Source organism: Marmota marmota, unplaced genomic scaffold (genome assembly GCF_001458135.2).
Source record: "Marmota marmota marmota unplaced genomic scaffold, marMar, whole genome shotgun sequence".
Taxonomy (NCBI): Eukaryota; Metazoa; Chordata; class Mammalia; order Rodentia; family Sciuridae; genus Marmota; species Marmota marmota.
In genome coordinates this window covers 46,714,366-46,730,305 of record NW_026000174.1, presented here as the reverse complement: position 1 = coordinate 46,730,305, position 15,940 = coordinate 46,714,366, and the positions used below count along the sequence as shown (strand labels likewise).

Genomic DNA, 15,940 nt, shown 5'->3' with positions numbered 1-15,940 from the left:
ATCCAGATACTGTGACAATTACTTCTTTACTACTCCAGAGCCAGACACAGAGGTGGAACCTGCTTTAGACACTTGAAATGTAGTGGACTACAGTAGAATCACATGCTCATCCTATTAACCAACCCTGAGTTCAAGACCCTCTTCAGAGTGATGGATAGAGTTATCTGAGCAGAAAAGACCCATCTGATAACCTATGTCAAGACTTTATTGTCCTAGGTGGCAAATCAATATGCCGTGTTGCCCCATCCCTTACAAAACACTATCTTCTGTCTGAGCAGGTTATGAGGCAGGGTCACCGCATATATGCACAGTTTTCACTGTAGCCAAATAGGAATCAAGTAAAGAGCTAATTTAAAAATCATGGTTCATCCATACAATGGCATTCTTTGCAATTGTTAAAAAAAACAAGAAGTACTGTAAGCAACAATATGAAAATATGTAAGTTATATTAAGCATAAAGACAATAAGATGTAGAATAGTGCATACACCAAGGGGCCTTGTGGAAAGAGAGGATAAAAACAGGAATACATATTTTTATTTACATAATACCTGGAAATTCATTGGTTAATTCTGCTCTGACAACCTGCTGTTTGAGTCTGGATGAGCTGTATAATTTGGTTTCCAGTAGGCCTTTCAAACCAAAATAGATGACACTTTGATTTTTTTTTAACACAAAAAACACATGTGTTTTTAAAAATCGCATATAAAAGCACTGGATCGGGTGTCCTCTCGGTGCCCCCAGGCAAGGAATTGGAGAAGGTTGAAGCTGTCACTGAAATTTAAACAAGGCAACACTTTAGCAAACGGTATTTCCTGAAGTTAGAGGGAGATGCTGGCCAACAGATATCCCACCCCATCAGACCCCCAAGTCCAGGCTAGGGACCTCATATATAGGGGCCCATGTTGTCAGCTGTGTTTCCAGATGAGCTCCTTACAAGGGCAGGAAGAAACTCTGGAATTATTAGCTACTGTTACAATACTTATCTTTGAGGAGGAGGTTATGGGAACTGGGCTTCTGGGAAGCGGGTGAGAGATTATCCACTGTGTACCTTGTTAGAGGTTTAACGGTTGGAACCACATGAATAGAGTCCTATTCAAAAACAAGTCCCAAAGATTCTAATATGAACAATAATCACTGCCAAGGTCACCATGGATGGCCTGAAGCCTGAGAAGGAATGGTAGGAGGGAGTCCCCAGCAGGGCACATCAGGAAGTAGGCTGGGGTCAGGGTGACAGAAAGTCCTGGGAACCTGCCCATCCAGGCTGGTCACCTGAGAACCTTTGTCCTAAGGTGACAGAGAACAGAAGGAGGTGAGAAAAGGGGGCCAGGGCCACTTCCACACTCCCCATCTAATCCATTCTGCTTGTACTTGGTGTACAAGGAAACCAAGTTTGGACAACCCTACCCTTGCCTCAGCTGAACTGAGAGGAAGGGGTCCCCACACCTCTGTCTTGATGATGCCATCTCCAGGGGAACTTGGCAGATGCTTCCCCATGAAACAGACACACTCTCCCCCTCACCAGAAAAAAAGGAAAGAAAACTGAGAGCAGAAACCCCACTAGTTAATTCTTTGGAAACCTGCTACGGGTTAGACATGGAGTTTGATTCAAGGAGACAAGGACGAGACAGAACTCAATGACTTTCTCCTCCCCAGGGCACAGGAGGTTCATCTTATCAACAATTATCCTCAGAAGTTGAGAGTAAAAAGTATCAAGGCATCAGAGACACACAGACCCGAATCACAGAGGGATACTTTTCCTGCACCATAATCTGGCACACTAAGTTTGCCCACTTAATTTGAAAAGCACAAGAAAGAAGAGAAAAGCAGGAGAAAGACAAATTTAAAAGAACATGGTTTATAGTTCCCCAGATGTGAAAAAAGATGAAAATTCTGATTCCCATTTCTGAGCACCTAGGTTCCCGTGAGGCTCAGAGGCCTAGAATTCAGCTGCCTCCCATCTACTTTTTCCATTCTTTCCTAGGGTTTCTTCCCTGCGAGCAGAAAAGCAATTACTCACCAAAAATAAAAAATAAAATAAAATAATAAGGCATAAGAAACAGATTCCTCCTAGGGTGGAGCCTGATTTTTTTTCCAGTTCAAGTTTACTGAGCACTTGCTAGGCGCCAGGCACCAAGGTCAATAACATGTGTTTCTACATTTAGCCTGAACCACAGTGATACCTCTGCTTTCAGTATGCAAGGACACTGAGCCCAGCATCTTGCTGAGTGCAAGAATCCTGGAGGCAGCTTACCTGGGTCTGAACCCCCATAGCTGCTTCAAAGCTGTCGTGAGCAGTAACCTGAGCAAACATTTTGCTCCTTCCCACCATCATTTCCTCAGTCAGAATGTGGGGATAATAAGGGAACTTAACTCCACAGGATTATCCCAAAGGCCAAATGAGTTACATCCCACAAAGTTCCTAGAACGGCACCTGGCACATAGCAAGGCTCAGCAAGCATGGGCCCTGCGTTCTACCCGGGTCTGCTGGACTCCAAAGCCCACATCCCTAAGGACTCCACCCTCCTCTAGCTCCTCAGCATTTTCTTCCCAGTGCAGCCAGACCAGCATTTCCTGAGCTTGGAATTAAGGACGCTGGGGAAAATCATAAAGGAGGAAGTCTATCAGGGCTAGACCATCCTGAGCAAAGGGTTCAAAGGTAGAACACTGGAGACAGTGCTAGAGAAAAGGTTTGCTGGGGTTGGGGCTGACATGAGAGCAACCCCTTGGCCCAGGCTGCTCCCTGTGGTCGGTGAAACGACATGTTGAACTTCCATACCTAGTTTCATTTGAAAACAGAATTCTGCTAACACCAGCCCTACCACAAGCCACTGAGCTAGAAGGAGAAGGAAGCTGGGGAACTGAGACTCATGGGATGGGACCCAACCAAAAAGGGAAACGGCCTGAAGTTCAGTCAGAAGTGAAAAGGAGCCACACGAGGGAAAAAAGGGGTAATGACTCACTGGCCTGTATTATCTCACCGCTGCTGCCCCTGGCCTGACCAGCCACGTCGCCACCCCAGTTGATGGGATTTCCTGTTATTTATACGGAAACATAATTTCACTCCTTGCCATCTTGACGACTCAGGCTCCATGCCTGTGGGCTCGAAAGTCAAGGAGGGCCGACCGACGTTGGATTCCCGAGGGTGGAAATGTGCAGGGACACAGGCTGAGCTGGGCGGGGACAGAGAGGACTTAGAAACCATCTCAGGCACCGGGCTGCAATCCCTCTTGCACACAAGGGAAGATCCAAGGAAGCAAATCTCTCCACTGGCTGTGCTCCTCCTGACAGGTGAGGTTAAGAGGATGAGGCAGTGTGGATGGTCGTCCAGGATGAGGAGGGACAGCAGTATTGACGGCTATATCAATGTATCTGTCTGTTAACAAGTAGGGGTGTCCCAGGCCCCTCCAAGTACGGCTCCTTTATGGGATCCACTCAGACCACATAAAAAAAAAAAAAATCTAGGAACAGCAGGGGGTCCCTGCGTGCCCAACACGGCAGCCGGGTGGTGGCCAACCAACCTGATGGCTCCACTCTCTGAAGATGCCCCACCTCACTTCAGCAACAGCACGAGGTTCAGGAAGGCAGCATCTCTTAGGCAGTGACACTTGAAAATACGCCTTTACTCCCTTGGCCCATTCCCTTGCGGACCATGGAGCTGGTGACTCAGGTGTGACACTAGCTGCCCCAGCTCTCTGCTGTCTGCACCCCAGTAGGGACAGTGGGAAACGGGGACAAAGCCTCAAGTGGGAGTGTACTGAGCTCCTAGCTCTGTGGCTCATGCTGTGCTGGGCAGTTTGCACATAATATCCTGAATTCTCCAAGAGCCTCCCAGGTTGGAGTTGATTCTCGCTTTGCAAATGAGGAGAATGGTGCTCAGTGTTCAAATGGATGTTAGGCAGTGGTGCCCCAGGCCCACGGGGCAGGCCAGGAAAGTGAGTGTGGGGAAATGGTGTATAAACGGTGAAAACCCCTCTAGCACCAGCAGCCAGGCCTGGGGTCCACGGTCAGGTCCAAGCCAGTGTTGCCAGATCCGAACTTTCCAGAGAGGCCAGAAACCTGGAGTTTTGGGGGGGGGGGTCCAGATTTCTAAACATGTAGGCCATGCCCCACTTGGGCTGGCCCCATAGGTTTCCGGTTGCCACTTCCCTCTTCCGGTTACCCTTCTTCTCTTCCAAGGCAAGTCTATTTCTCAACCACAGCAGGCACAGCCTATCAGAATAAAACCCTTCAGAAGACCACATCTTAACTCCTGCCCACTTGGGGTCCTCTGAAGAAGATGCCTCCACTTCCCTCAAGATCTGTTGGGAACTCATGCCTGGGTGCTCACAAGGCGAGCCCTGTGTTCCTCCTGAAGCCTGCTCATGACCAGAAGGTTCGGGTTCCAATCCCAGCCCAGGCCAGATGACTCCCAGTGAGCCATTCCACTTCCTTGGGGCGCACTTTCTCCTGTGTAAGATGGGGATGTCGAATATCTCCCGTGGGGCTGTGGGGAGTCCTACAGAGTTATACACACCAAGCCCCCAGAAGAGCCGGGCTCGCGGACCATGCCAAGTGTCTGCCATGACCATGACCTCATGGCTCCACCGTGCCTCACATTAGCTGGCGTCCTCTGTCAGCCCTTCTCATCTTCCCCCAGCTCCTCCCCAGCCATGGCTCCCACCCCAGTAGACAGACCCTAAGAGAGACATGGAAAAACCTGGGGTGGATTTCCCTTTGGGGTTCCGGCAGCCAGCTGACTCAGGAGGAGGATGTTCCACCTCAGCCCTGTCAGAGATCAAGCAAAATTCCTGGAACCTCCTCTTTCCTTGAAAATCTCTGGGGTTTCCTTCACGCCACCTCTTCATCCCCAAGAACAGAAGCGGGGTGGCTGGAGAGGAAAGGAAAATGTGTGTTTCCTGCCTCAGGCCAGCTGTAGATAACTCATCTCTGACTTCCCGGAAACCTCACCTCTGAGCTTTTATTTCTGCAGAGAAAAAGCCCTTCTAGGGAGTCGAGGGCACGGAGATAGTGTAGCAAGACAGTTCTATCCTCAGCTGCCCTTCCCCCTGATTCCTATCTGCTCATCCTTCAGATTTCAACTGAGGGATCATTTCCCTCTAAATCTAAGCATGTGCCCAATCTCTGCACACCTCAGCACTCCAGATTCTGCTGCCACCCCATTTCAAACATCAGACGTGGCTGCCTGCTCAGTCGCCCTCTCTCACTGCCGTAAGCTCCCAGAACAAGCACCACCTGCCTCAATGGCTACCCCAGATCACAGCCCAGGACCTGGCAGCGCATGTCACAGACATTCATTAAGTCACTCAGTAACAGAATCAATCACCCTTCCTTCCACACCGTCAACCAATCAAAAAGGGGAGGCACCCCTAACCACCTATGTGCAGAGCTTCTCACTAGAACCGGTTAGCATAAATCTTTCCATGCTTTTCTAACTCTTCCTGGTCACATCAGTCAGCAGCAGAGGTGCCAGTTTAGGAAGAGCGAGGTCCCTGTGTCAAAGTTCAGCCACCCCCAGTTAACTGGAGGCCCCACCTCGAAGCCAGACCTGGCCCCAGCCAACAGTAGCCACGTCAGAGGTGAGACTGCAGAGGGGTGTTAGGAACCACATCAAGGCCCAAAGAGAATCCACACAGGAGTGCCCAGGACCAGCCCAAGTCCAGGCTGATGGAACTCGGAGGAGCCAGAGTTGTGGATTGTGATGACTGGCGATTTCACAGAACGTGTCTACTTGGAAAGGTCACTTGCTTTATTTTAGGGACATAACATCAAGCAAACTCTGCTTCCTAAGGTAGTTTCAGCAGAAAATATTCTAATTTATGGTTTTCATATCGACAGACCATGTACCCTTGATTTTTATTTGGGGAAAACTGGCCACCATGTTGTTGAGGGGTGAGGTTTCTGATGGATTTATTCTCCAAGTGTGGAAACACTTGTCTCTAAATTCAATATTCCGTTCCAGAACTTAACTATCCTCAGTCCAGAGCTCTTCCTCATAGCTACCTCGAAGGTTATCTGCTAAAATACAAACTAGAGTTCATTCTCAATGACACATTTGAAGAGAAAAGGTCCATTTTTGTAATGAATACAGTATAAGACCCAGTTACACAAAATATCTGCCTTCCCAGCTATCCTCTGCCTGGGCTAACCTTTACATAAATTCACACTCCCTGGTCCATCCTAAGTCCGCAGTTAGAAGGGTTGGCTGGGACAGGTGATGGGAGAAGATGATTCAGCTTTGACACTGGACTTGGATAAACCATCAAAAAGTTTATTACCGTCTGGCTTGAGTAGCACCGAGAACTGAGAGAGGCATTTCCTCTTGTCCCTGCAGAAAGGAGAAGCCGCTGGCTCTCCTTGTAAGAACCTTGTCTCACCCAAGCTTCGATTCCAAGAACACCCTTGATGGAGCCATCTGACTCCCCAGTTCAAAGTGAGCTCACCTCATCCAAACTGCTGGGGAAGTCTTTATGTGGTGCTATTCATGAGGCAATTAGTCACACTAATTGGGCCCACATCAGTATTGTATGTCACTTTATTGTTCCTAAGTGTTCCCAATAATAAGAATAATAATGACTAGCATTTAGTAACCACTTATTTTGCACTGGGTCCTCTACTAAGGACACTTCAGTGTCTCAATTCTCCCTCCACATGAGGTTGGTGCCATTTTTTTTTATCCTCCTCATTTTTCCGGGGGGGGGGGGGGGGGAAGACAGGAAAATAAAGCAATTTGTCCAAGGTCACATGGATAAACCACTATTGAGCCCCAGGATCTGAGTCAGAAACTGCTCTCTTCAATGAAAACATTCTACTGAAGAGAGACCTTCTGGCACATAGCAAAGCTGTCACAATGGATTGAAAAATGAGCTCGGGAACAACTTAGCCTTCGCTCCTTCCACAGTTTTAGACTTTCCCACTGTCCTGTGTCTCCATCCTCATGCTTCAGCCTGATTATGGATCTATTCTGCAAAAGGACAAGCCCAAACCAAAGCATCCATTATAATATGGCCGGAGAGCATGTTCGCTTCAGTGTTTTAGATCCTGAAATGCGGGTAGCTGTGTTTATTCCCACAGAAGTTCTTGCAGATGTGGGGGCACATGTGGTTCAGGTTGCTGTATGCATCCTGAGACATCCAGGTCCCATATAGGGCGGGTTCCCAGTTATTCTCTGAGGCCCTGTGATGTAAAACCTGTCTCTACTTGAGCCACTCTGGAAGAGAAGCCAGAGGATGGAAGGCCCAGATGCAAAGGAAGCCCAAGCCCTGGTTTCTAAAGGCAATGACTTATTCTGGGCTCAATTCCTGTATGTCCAGATAGCATCAACCCAACCATCCGTAGTTCCCACCAGTCTGAAAATCAAAACTCAGAGGTGCATCCAGTGGTACCCCAACACTGGAAAGGAGAAGCATTAGTCAGATTTTTGCCACTGTGATCAAAATACCTAATGAGAACAACTTAGAGGAGGAAAAGTTTATTTCGGTTCATGGTTTCAGAGGTTCAGTCCGTGGTCAGCCGATTCCATTGCTCGGGGCCCAGGGTGTGGCAGAACATCATGGTGTGAGGGTTTTGGCAGAAGAAAGCTCAATCGAGAAGTCAGGAGGCAGAGAAGAGGTGAGCAGGAGCCACAGGGAAGATGAACCCTTGCAGGTCACAACCCCAGTGACTCACCACCTCTGGCAGTGCCCCTCCTGCCCACAAGGACCACCGTGTTAGTCCATTCAAACTAGGATGGACTGATTAAGTCACAGCTCTTCTAATCCAATCATTTACCTCTGAATATTCCCGCTTTAACACTGGAGGTTTGGGGGGACACGTCATATCTAAACCATAACAGGAGGGCTGGAGGAGGACCACTCCTCAGTGGGGAGTTAAGAATCGGCAGCAACGAGAGACGGGCTCACAGAGGCCTCATAAAAGGAATGATGCCACAAAGAAAAACCAGGAACCATCAGCTTAACCAGCTTCCCACCAACTCTACAAGACACGAGCAAGAGTGGGGCCATGGACTGAACCATGTTCCCCTCAGATTCCTGTGTTGAAGCCCTAACTCCCAGTGGAATGGCATTTAGAGGTCCCCGCCTCCAAATCACCTTGGGAAGTGATGGGGTTCAGAGGGGGGTCCTGAGTGCACGGCCATCATGATGGACTAGTGTCCTTATAGGAAGGGACACCAAAGACCTTCCTCTCTCTCCAGTGAGATGGTAGCCACCCAAGAGACAGTAAGTGGACCCTCTCCCAGGTCCCGAATTGGCCAGCAACTTGATCTTGGACTTCCCAGCCTCCAGAAATCAATAAAAAACTTCTGCTGCTTCATCCACCCAGTCTTCGGAATATGTTGTAGCAGAATGAGACACTCATACAGGTGCCGAAGTCAGGCAGGTGATCACATCCTGACCCCAGCTCTACAGCTGTGTGACCCTGGACAAGTTATTTCATTTCTGTCATCCACAATCTTCTTGTCTGCAAACCACTGATAACAAAGGGCTAGATGAGCTGGTGTCTGGAGCTGTCTGGGACGCAGCACCCCCACCAGCAAAGCCGCCCCTGGCACCTTATGCAACGGGTAGCTTGCTGGCCACACTCAGCCCACAGATGTATTTTGTTTGGCCTGCATCAATGTTTGGAGAAATTTGGACTATTTACGAACACTTGAAAGTCAGGAAATTTCACATAAAAATCTCAATTTCCGGTTCTTGAGAAATAAGATGAAACATCACTGGACCTAGGTTCCCACAGGAGAATCCCCTCTGGACCAAGGGCAGGACCCCGCTCCATGCACCCAGGCCAGCTCCACCCATTTACAAGACATGCTTGGCACCTCAAGAGATCCCAGGGCTGGTGAAATCTGGCATGGCCTGGACTTTTCCTTGCTGCTCATAAATAGAGCTTTTAAGTACAATTTCAGGATCAGTCTCCCAAAGTGAGGAACAATTAGCACATTCCTAAGTCGCTGTTTTATTTGTTTATACTTCTATTGGGAGCTGAAGAACCTTAGGAAAGGCCAGACTCTCAGTCCTTGGAGTAAAATGAGCTCTTGCAACAGGGGTTGGTGACCAGCTCTGTCCCTGTCACTTACCTTCTCAGGCCTCAGTTTCCTCCCCAATAAAATGAGGCCTTGGGCTGGATTCTCTTTCCTCTGTCTCTTTTCACATTTATGTAATTATGACGTGAAATTCAAGCACATGGATAGAAATGTAAAACAACTCTGTTTACTCATGAGCTGCGAAGGTTTTAATGAGAGGAGAGCCCTTAAAACACCCCACTGACCTCAACACAGGCCTGAACTAAATGGAATCAGGGCCCCCACAGTAGCCTGTCTGTTGTTGTGCCCACTCTGGGGCTGGGTCATTACCCTTGACGTTCTAGGCTTAACATACCCAGAGGGAAATGTACACCAGGGCATTAAAAGATGGGCTGGAAGCCAGGCGCAATGTCACACGCCTGTAATCCCAGCTACCTGAGAGCTGAAGTGGCGGGATCATGAGTTCAAGGCCAGCCTGGGCAACATAGAGAGAGCCCCATCTCAAAAATAAAATGATATAAAATGAAGACCAACTGGTTCAACCTTCTATCTTTAGCAGAGTCTGATGAGCCCCACCTGAGTTTCTGCCCCCACTTCAAGACACAAACCCAACCACACTACCCAACTTCTGGTGCTTTCTGCACATGGGCCCTCTTTCAGTTCCTTGCTCACTGCAACCACAGGACCTTTGCACCTGCAGCATCCACCACCTGGAACCCTGTTTTCCTAGTGAACTGCCGCTGACCCTCAGATCACAGCATAAGCATCACCTCCACCATCCCTGGCCTCCCTGGCAAGATCACATCAGCTGTGTTGTAGCAGCTTTGTTACACATTTACATTTTACATGTGTGATTAGTTGACACTAATGATTATCTCCCCAACTGAATAAAGTTCAGGAAAGCAGGGTTCACATCTGTCTTTGCTCTATAGTACCTGGCCATCAGTGGGGCACTCAAATGTTTGCTGGTGACTTCCTTATTAAAAGGGGGAATGGCAATAAATTCCGAGCAGTCTGGTTCCAACCACCAAGTCACATGGCCTACTACGGTGCCTAAGGGCTCAGCAGAGCACAGTAAGTGTTTGCAGAATAAATCACAGCTACCATCTACCAGCCTCTAACCCCAGCCCCACAAAACACACTAGATGCGTGAACCTTCTCTGGATCATAAGTCTAGACAGATAAGGGTCTCAGAACTCGACGGCCATGGGAGAAAGATAATAGCTGAGAGAAAAACCAACGAGAGCCAAACAGGAAATAAAACAAAACAAAAAACATAAGCGAAGGCCCCAGCTCAGGTCCACAGGGCCTGGGTGTGTCCACCACATACCTGATGTTTTCATTCAGGACATACAGCTCGTTGCTTTGCAAGCCGCCCCCTTTGAAAACGTTGATCACGGCTGTCTGGACGCTGCAAGAAACAGAGACAACTCCTGATTAGACAATCTGCTTCCCGGGGCCATTTCCACAAGCGGCTGGGGGCCGAAGGCAGGTGGCAGGGCCAGGGAGCCCATGGCACTAACATGGCTAAGACTTATCTCTCTGGAATCCATCACTTCCTTCTCAGGGTCCTTCTCAGGGTCCTTGGGGAGGAAGGATGACTGAAGTCCAAAGGACTCAAGAGTGGCCATCACCTTCTTGCAGGTCATGTGGGTCTTCCTTCCCCACCCCGCTGTGAGCAGCAAAGGTAAAGGGCAGGCAGTGGGGTCTGTACTCAGGAAACTGTGGACAGCACCACTAGGCCTGGGAGAGTCCAAAGTGGCACCTGCTGCCAACAGGAGCTGTCCCGAGCCGGGATGCTTTCAGCTAGGGGGCCAGTGTCTCCCCAGGGCAGCTTGGCGGCCTGAGGTTAATGTGAAATGAAGGTTCCCTGTCTCTCTTTGGGAGAATTTCCTGTGTGCTAGCCTTCTTGCCCAATACTGTCCCCTCGAGGTATACAGGAACTAGAGTTAGGTCCTTGAGGGGCCACAGTTAGGGCTTGAGGCCACATTCTCAGGGACCACAGCCTACTCTGACAGCCCAGGAGCTGATTATAATTTCATCTGTGCCAGGAGATCTGGGCCTGTTTTAAAGCACAGGGGGCCACTTGGCACCAAAGCATTTCTGAGCCCCCACTTTACCCCCATCCATGGAGCTGAACTTCCTGTGTCCACTCATTAAAAAACTCCACACAGACCCAAACTATGTAGACTTTAGTAATGTGCTGAAAGACCAATGCATTTAATTTCTCCAAAGAGTATCTGCATAGGTGTGGATACTAAGCAGCCCACAGAAGCATAAGATAGTATTGGTGAACCCTGCTTGGTGTGCAAGGTCAGCTGGACACCTGCTAAAAGCTCGAGGTGCCCCCTCTCCTGAGCACCTGTGGCTCGTAGGTATGACAACCTTTGTCTCATGCCATCACTCAGCTTTTCACAGACACACGTCCAATCTCCACCAACGGGTAGCAGGTTGACACATATGACTCCATCTAGGTGTGACTGAGGGATGTGGACAGTAACTGTAAATTCCAATCCAACTGTCCTGGCTGGTCAACCGACTCTGACAGGCCAGGGCTCGAGGGAGTCTACTTTATCACCTTAAACAAAGCAAGCTCACAGATGCGTGGGACGCCAGGAAGCTCGCCCTCTTTGTCATTTGCCTCATCCATCACCACCACCTTCCAGAGCAGAGATCCCAGAAGCAGCAGAAACTCACACAGTCCCCAGAGGTCCCCTGGTCCTGGCCTGGCCATGACAGCCCTCCGGCCCACCCCTGCACTCTTTACCTGTTCCAGGCCGAGTTGGAGCTCAGCTGCAGGGCCTGCCGGGCAGCTTGGAACCGGGGCAGGTCGCTGAGCACCGGGGAGCTCATGAAGCGCGGTCTTGGCCTGCGGAAGGAGCCCATCTTGTGGAACTCGAGGGGCAGGATGGGAGTGAGGCCGCGGGTCATAAGTCCTGGTGACGGGTCAGCTTCACCTGTGGGACCAGAGCGTTCCAGCTGCCCGCAGAAGGGCTTCTGCCAGGGCTGCCTCCTGGCCCTCAGTCTTCCCTAACACCACAGACTCGGCCAACACCTGGAAAGAGAGGGCAGCCTTTATCCAGAACTCCTGGGGCAGAGGAGACCACGTCTCACGGGTCACTGGCCGGGAGTGTCCAGCCAAACTCTCCCGAAAACAAAGAGGAGACCCAGAAAGAGCCTCTATTTGCCTCTTGTTCCCATTCACAAGTTTTTACAGCCTTTATTTATTTATTTATTTTGGTGATGACCATGTGGTCACCCCAGGGTGGGAAAGTAGTGATCCCAGGGCCCATGAGAGCAGTCCCGAGAAAACCCCTCGCTGTGCCTGACTCTGGTTCCCACGCACGTGGATCAGTCTGAGCACCACCGGGGTTTCTGCAGACCCCACAGTGTCGTGCACTAAGTGATGGCTTTGAAGACAAGGCGTTCAGGAGAACACAAGGGCTCACATTCCAGCACCGAAAACCTTCCTTGACATGTCCTGTCGGTTTACAGGTATTGTTCAGTATTTCCCAAAGTACCAGGGCCTCCTCCTTCACACCCGTCTCCTCATCAGGATAGAGCTACCGAGTGCTTACTCTTGATTAACCACGGTAAGATGGGAAGCATCCAAAGGTCTCTGAGACCTAGTTCCTGCCTCTACTCATGGTCCATGGAAAAGATATCCACATATATCTACCTGTGCGCTCCTTCTGCAATAAAGATTTATTGAGCCCCCATATGTACCAGGCACTCGCTCGGGCACTGGGAGATACAAGGATGGCCCTGAGACCACGTGCCTGCCCCCGTGAGCTTACAACCACCAGGAATTGTTCCACACTTACTCCTGCTTCCTGGTTCTGGATCTTATCTATCCCCACCCACCCCACCCCCGGCCCAGAATTGTCTTTCTTTTGCTCTTTGCTTATCTAAATCCAACTTGTTCTGCAGGGCTGGGTCCCAGAATACTGTTTCCCTGTAGCAGCCCAGGAGAGATTTTATGGTTTTGTGGTTAGAGGGAATGACCTGGGGTTCAAGTCTTAACTTGGCCGCTCCCAAGTTGCATGACTTTGGACACACGGAATCTAAAGTCCCCAGGCGTTGACACTGCCAACCTCACAGGACTCGGGGGAGAGATGAAATGAGACCAGGTGTCATGCCCAGCAGATGCAAGGGCCTCAAGGGCTGGCCATTTTCCCCAGACCTATCTTCTTCTCCTTGGCACTTTCAGATCTATAATTTCCACATCATTGTTTAATGAATCCAGAGTCTGAGTGCATGACTTGAAAGAAGTCTGAGTGAAAGACAAAAGCAGACACTGAGGTTCTATCTGTAGTTGCTTTTCTCTTAAGGTAGTCGGCTTAGCCCCGAAGTGTCAGCGCCCTTCTCATCAGCTAACTCTGAGAATGCTCCAGAAACTAATGATGAAAGCAAGATCCAGGCGACAGTGTCAAGCTTCAGGTTGGCAGGGGGAGACAGTTTTTCAGCCCCAGCTGTAGCCTTTGAAGAAAGAGAACAGACGTGGCCAGGTCCAAATCAAACAAGGCACTGGGGTTGGCAGAGGAGCTAGGCGGCTGGAGCAGGCCCCAGGGTGAGACAACTGGAAGGGCAGAGAGGTACTAGTGGCCGTCTGTATGCAGTGGACACAGTGACAAAGCACGTATCCTAGCAAGGGCCAAAAGAGGCATGGCTGCTCCAGCCTTTTAACTTTTTTCTTGAGGGACAGGAGTCTTGTGTACCATTTTCTCTGATTGTCTTCACCCCTTCACCCCATGCTCAGAATGAGTCAGTGGTTAGTAAAATTGATCAAGAGATGCAGGGGAAGTCATGATAGGCCTGTGAGCTTCTGAGAAGGTCTCAGTAACTCCCCAAGTGCCACAGAATTCATCAAGACCTATGCCCACAGAGACACGAGGTGAGGATGAAAAAAAAAAGCAGATTCTCCTTCAGGTTCCTTAAGCGGGTCCCTCTGGGGATTTCATTTGCCAGCAAAGTCCCTTTGTCAAGACAGGACTCGTCTTGATGTCCTTCTTTCAAAGGGCCTGTGGAGTGTGGCTCATCTGTGGAATCATAGGACATTAACTCCCTTTACAAGGATCTTAAACCCGAGGTGTGGCAGGAGCCTCTCACTCCAAGGTCCTAGCACAGGGAAGCAGATGGTGGGCAGAATGGACATCCCCATGTTTACCTTCCACCTTCCCGCCTAACACCCGCTTGCCCAGGGACACTGAGACTCTGAGGGTCTCTGAGAATCCCGACCCCCCTCCACACTCGGCTCACGCTCCCCGGGCTCTACCCAGCCTTCCCAGGACCCAGCAAAGCACGCGGCGGCAGGTCCACAGGGCCACCTTGCAAACAAGGGTGATCTTCAGCCCAAAGGATGATGGCCGCAGCTCCCACGCCTCCGAGGCAAGAGCCCCACACAGCACAATTGGCCTCTGACTTGTTTCTCAGATCCCAACTGGTTGAAGAGTGACGGCTCCGGCGGAGGTGGGGGGGTGGGGTTTCCTAGCTGAGGACAGAGCCACTCGGCATCACCAGAGCGCCCCCCCAGAGGAGGGCGCTGGGAGCGCAGGCAAGGAGGTCTAAGGAGCGGACCTGTTGCTGGTCCCCAGCAAGCATGACAAATCGGGAAATGCCAGGAGTCCAGCCTGTCAGGCCCCACTTACACAGGACAGAAGTGGAGCGAAGGAGGAAAGAAACTTGTCCAAGATCTCCAAGGTGAAGAGAACTCAGGTTCCCTAACGCCTGATCCAGAAAGTTCCCCAGGCCATTCTGTAAATTCTAAAAGATCAGATGGGTTTATTTACCTCTGACCCCAAGCCTGAACTCACTTCCTAAAAGAAAGATAAGAAGACAGCTTCAGCTGCCTGCCTGACATGATGCCAGGTGCTGTGGCAACAGGTGAACTTACTCGCCCCCGACAAAATGCCATTTGAAGATGAGAGCAGTTAAGTAAACTCCCTGCAGTGGCACAGCTAATAGGTGGAGATTCATTGACCGGTGCCAGGATCAGCCCAACTCTCCAGACCATTCCCACTTGGCAATGCTGTCAAACTCATCAAACCAGAATCAAAGCTACTAAGTTAGGAACCTCAGCCAAAAAGTTCATATCAAAATTACATATCATGCCCCTGAGATAATAAACTGCTATAAGGAATTCTATGGCCACAATTGGTGGGGACAGGAGGAACAGTGAGGAAAAAGAATGACAGGAGAAAGCTCAGACTGCTTATTACTGGCTGGGTGGCCTTGGGCAAGTTACTTGACCTCTCTGAGGTCTGATTTTCTTCCACATGAAATGAGCATGCTAATAATGAATGCCTCGAGATTGTAGATATACAAATATATCTCTCAGTATCAGGCAAATAGCAAGTGCTCATAAGCTCTGGCTAAATAAATAAAATAACATTTTTGTTGTTTCTAAATCGCCAAGACCTGACCATGGTAGGGAAATACTTCCGTGTGCTTCTGGTGCCTGGGGAGCAGGCGAGGCCTCCGAGCCCTGTAGTGGTCACAGCACATTCACAGCTAGCCTCTCAGGCCTGAGGTATCTCAGGACTTTATTCTAAGTAGCATGTCCTAAGACCTACACCTCCAAGAATTTCTAAATCTCACCCCAACCCCGTAGTGCAGGCAGAGCAGGCAACCTGCCTCAGATGAGGCCCAAGCAGGCGAGGTGACCTGGCCAAGCCTGGAGAGCCGGCTGGTCAAGGACCCAGCCCAGCTGAGAGGCTCCAACCTAACCAAGATTCCTTTTGTCTTTTTTCCTGGTATATTTAAAAAATATTTTCATTATAAAACATACTTGGAAAGCATATGCACACATAAACACACATTTAAAGAATGACAATAAATCACCACCAGCTTCAGAAATAGACTGCTCCCTTGGCAACCCCGTGTGCTCCTGTTTGGATAATAGCACACGTGCTTATTGATTA

The 15,940-nt window shown here is 49.7% G+C and overlaps 1 protein-coding gene across 15 annotated transcripts in view; it reads right to left on the bottom strand.

Annotated features, from left to right (window-relative positions):
• Prr5l (proline rich 5 like) overlaps positions 1-15,940 on the bottom strand; it is a 151,482-nt gene that overhangs the window by 48,397 nt on the left and 87,145 nt on the right. For 14 of the 15 annotated variants that reach the window (XM_048788607.1, XM_048788612.1, XM_048788609.1 and 11 more), the window contains 2 exons: positions 11,788-12,075; positions 10,351-10,431 (listed from right to left, as the gene is read on the bottom strand). In XM_048788607.1, the coding sequence (XP_048644564.1) occupies positions 10,351-10,431; positions 11,788-11,951 (245 nt within the window). In that variant the 5' untranslated portion in view covers positions 11,952-12,075. Of the gene's footprint in view, positions 1-10,350; positions 10,432-11,787; positions 12,094-15,940 lie in introns of those variants that run through there. The other variant, XM_048788617.1, reaches the window with a different exon arrangement.